Here is a 3,632-nt window from a genome sequence, read left to right as displayed (position 1 = left end):
AATGAAGAACAAGAGAAAGCTTTTCAGCTCTTGAAAGCTTGTTTGATGAACGCTCCGATTCTTGCCTTACCCAAAGGTAACGATGACTTTATGGTCTATAGTGATGCGTCGAAGTTGGGATTGGGTTGCGTATTGATGCAACAAAGCAAGGTGATTGCGTATGCCTCCCGATAGTTGAAGGATTATGAGAAGAACTACCCCACTCATGATCTTGAGTTGGCGGCGGTAGTGTTTGCCTTGAAATTATGGCGTCATTATCTCTATGGGACGAAATGTCAATTATTCACGAATCACAAGAGTCTGAAGTACATTTTCGATCAACAGACTTTGAATATGAGACAGCAAAGGGCCATAGAGTTAATAAAAGACTATGACTGTGAGATACTCTATCATCCTGGTAAAGCCAACGTGGTGGCGGATGCTCTGAGTCGAAAAGCGTATGTCTCTTATATGTGTTACGCAATCACTCACATGTCTATACAGTCTACGCTTATTGACGACCTGCGAAGATGGCAAGTTGAGGCTTTAAAACCTGAACATGTGAAGTCTGAATGGATAGTTGGATGTGTAGATTCTCTCTCGGAAGATAATCGTGGCGTGAAAGTGTTTAGATCCCGAATCTGGGTGCCGAAACTTGGTGGTGTGCGAAAGACTATTCTGGCAGAAGCTCACAAATCTAGAATGTCCGTTCATCCCGGCAGTACAAAAATGTATCATGATCTTCGTACCGAGTTTTGGTGGTCGGGCATGAAAGTAGATATTGGCCGTTATGTTGAGAGATGCGTTACGTGTTTGCAAGTGAAGGCTGAGCACCAAAAACCTTATGGTAACTTACAACCTTTGGAGGTGCCCGTCTGGAAATGGAAAGAGTTGACCATGGACCTCGTAACAAAGTTACCGAAGACTTCTCATCAACACGATAGTGTTTGGGTGATTGTGGACCGGTTAACAAAAAGTGTTCATTTTCTCACGGTTCGGGAAGATTATTCTATGGATCGTTGGGCACAAGTATACATCGATGAGATAATTGCCCGTCACAGTGTACTGTTAAAGGTAATTTCTGATCGTGATTCTCGATTTACCTCAAATTTTTGGACTAGTATGCAAAGAGAACTAGGGACTCGTGTCGCTCTTAGTACCGCGTATCACCCCCAAACCGATGGACAGTCAGAGTGCACGATTCAAACAATGGAGGATATGTTACGAGCTTGTATCTTGGAGTTTGGTGGAAGTTTGGATTACCACTTGCCACTTATAGAGTTCTCGTATAACAATAGTTATCACTCCATGATCGGCATGGCTCCCTTTGAGGCTTTGTACAGACGTAAGTGTCGTACGCCTCTCTGTTGACAAGAAACCGGAGAGAAAGTGTTGGCTGGACCATAGTTGATTCAAGTCACACATGATAAGATACGAGTTATACGTGAAAGAATGAAAGCAGCCCAAGATCGACAGAAATCTTATGCCGACAAACGACGACGACCGATTCAGTTTGAAGTGGGAGATATGGTGATGCTGAAAGTATCACCTTGGAAGGGAATTTTACGGTTTGGTAAGAAAGGGAAGTTGAGTCCACGTTTCGTTGGACCCTTTAAAATCCTTGAATGTATTGGAAAACAAGCCTATGGTTTGGAGTTGCCAGAAGAACTCTCCGGTATTCATGACGTTTTCCATGTTAGCTATTTAAGGAAATGCTTGGGTAAACATGAGGAGACCGTTCCTTTGGCTGAGGTCAAGTTGGATAAAAGATTAAGGTACATAGAAGAACCCGAGGCCATTCTTAATGAAAGAACCGYTAATCTACGAAACAAGATCGTAGATTTGGTCCTTGTTAAATGGAAGCATCACCGTGGTCCGAATTGGACGTGGGAGAACAAAGATGAAATGAAGGCCAAGTATCCGGAGTTATTTGAGAGACCTTGATTTCGAGGACGAAATCCTCAAAAGGAGGAGGTATTTGTAACATCCATCTTCCTAATACGCTTAATTATGTGTTGAAAATATCGACTTTTCGGGCATGGTTTTGAGCATTGGGTTCTAGCAATGGAATCTTTTTATTGGAGCTTGTAGGTTATCTCGTTTCGGACGCATAGGCGAAAACCTCATCGAAAACGAAGTCCCGATCAAAAAGTTATGTAAATGTTAATTTTAGTGTTTAGGGGTCAAAACGGGTACCTAGCCGGGTCAACTCGACCCAACTCGGTATTTAAGTCGCAAATCATCAAATCAGCCCATTTTCAATCCTGTTTTCTTTCAAAATCAGTCTTGGTGTTCTAAGGTGCGATTACACACAATTGGGAGTTAATCTATCCCTAAATCAAGTGTTTTAGCAAGATTATTGAGGGATTTATAGAGAAATCAAGGGTAAAACTCATATTTATCCTTATTTGATGACATGCATAGAGTTTGAGTCCTNTTTACTTAAGCTAGAGGATGCTTGAAGTAAGAATTAGGTTGAAGAGTGATGCGCGCACTATGCAAAGAGAAGAAACACTTCTATTTATACCCAGTGCATTAAATGAACATTTAATGCAATATGGTATGTTTAGAGTGCGTGTCAAGCCTTAAAAGGAAGGCTTGTCCTTTGCTACATTGAATAGTACAAAAGCACTATTCTTGAGCAGACATCCTTGCCTAAAGTTGGTGGACAAAGAGTCGACTAATCGGCTCTGTACCGTACTAACTTTTGCAAGGGTTTGGGTTTGTCTTTTGTGTGCATAAGGACAAGACAACAACTATTGTGCTAAGCAAGCTTCTTTTGATTGCTGAATGCTGGGATGACCTGGAGGTCTCATCATCATTTGCTAAAGCTAGAGCAGTCTTCATACATATGTAGACAGGTTTGTAATCACTGAATACCGCTTCAGAACACGTACTCGCCAGTCTCTAATCTTCAGTTTCAGTCTTCGACATTCGCTGAAGGTTCTTTGGTGTGAGTGTTGTCTTCTTGAAGTATTGTTGTCTCTGATGAATTTACAATGCAAGTTCTTCAGCGATCACTGAACATACTCAGTGATAATCGCTGGAACTGAAAATACAGAAACACAAATACAACGTGAAAGGAAAAAGGGATTATCATCAAATCACTGAGAGAGAGGATCAACAGAATCCTCGACCCCGGTTCATGTCATCGCCCGGTGGGTGCGGGGATGCACATCCCGTTCATGGTCAAAATTTTGTCAAACCCCGGTTAAACCCCGGTCAACCCCAGTCAGACCCCGGTCAAGCTGAAAAACTAGGATGCATATGATAACATTACATCCTAACCATATATCTTAATCATCCGTGCATATCATCTACTGATATTGATAAAAGGACCCAACATTAATAAAATTCTATAATAGAAATGTAACCACTTACATAAAACTGTCCTTGCAGATGCATAGAAATCACATTTAAAAGGAATAATAATAATTTGACTTATAGTCACTAAATTCATTCAACAACCAACATCTTCATTGTATGCAATCGTTTGATCAAATCCTTTTGGTTCTCCATGTTTTTTATTTGAAATAAAATAATTCAAGTCAGAAAAATTGTATATAACAATTGATATAATTATTATAACAAACAATTTATATAATTGTTACCTTCAATTTCTTTCCTTAACCAACTTTGGCTGCACATCAAAG

The 3,632-nt window shown here is 40.4% G+C and overlaps 1 protein-coding gene across 1 annotated transcript; it reads left to right on the top strand.

The window, feature by feature from the left end:
* Positions 1-1,431: 1,431 nt before the first annotated feature.
* On the top strand, positions 1,432-1,923 carry LOC112502387. The gene has a single exon (XM_025106276.1). The coding sequence runs from the start codon at positions 1,432-1,434 to the stop codon at positions 1,921-1,923; it is 492 nt and encodes a 163-aa protein (XP_024962044.1).
* Positions 1,924-3,632: the final 1,709 nt, after the last annotated feature.

Source organism: Cynara cardunculus, unplaced genomic scaffold, assembly GCF_001531365.2.
Source record: "Cynara cardunculus var. scolymus isolate 2C unplaced genomic scaffold, CcrdV1 Un_Scaffold_1328, whole genome shotgun sequence".
NCBI lineage: Eukaryota > Viridiplantae > Streptophyta > Magnoliopsida > Asterales > Asteraceae > Cynara > Cynara cardunculus.
The sequence above is the reverse complement of the archived record's forward strand: the minus strand, read 5'-3'. Positions and strand labels throughout refer to the sequence as shown.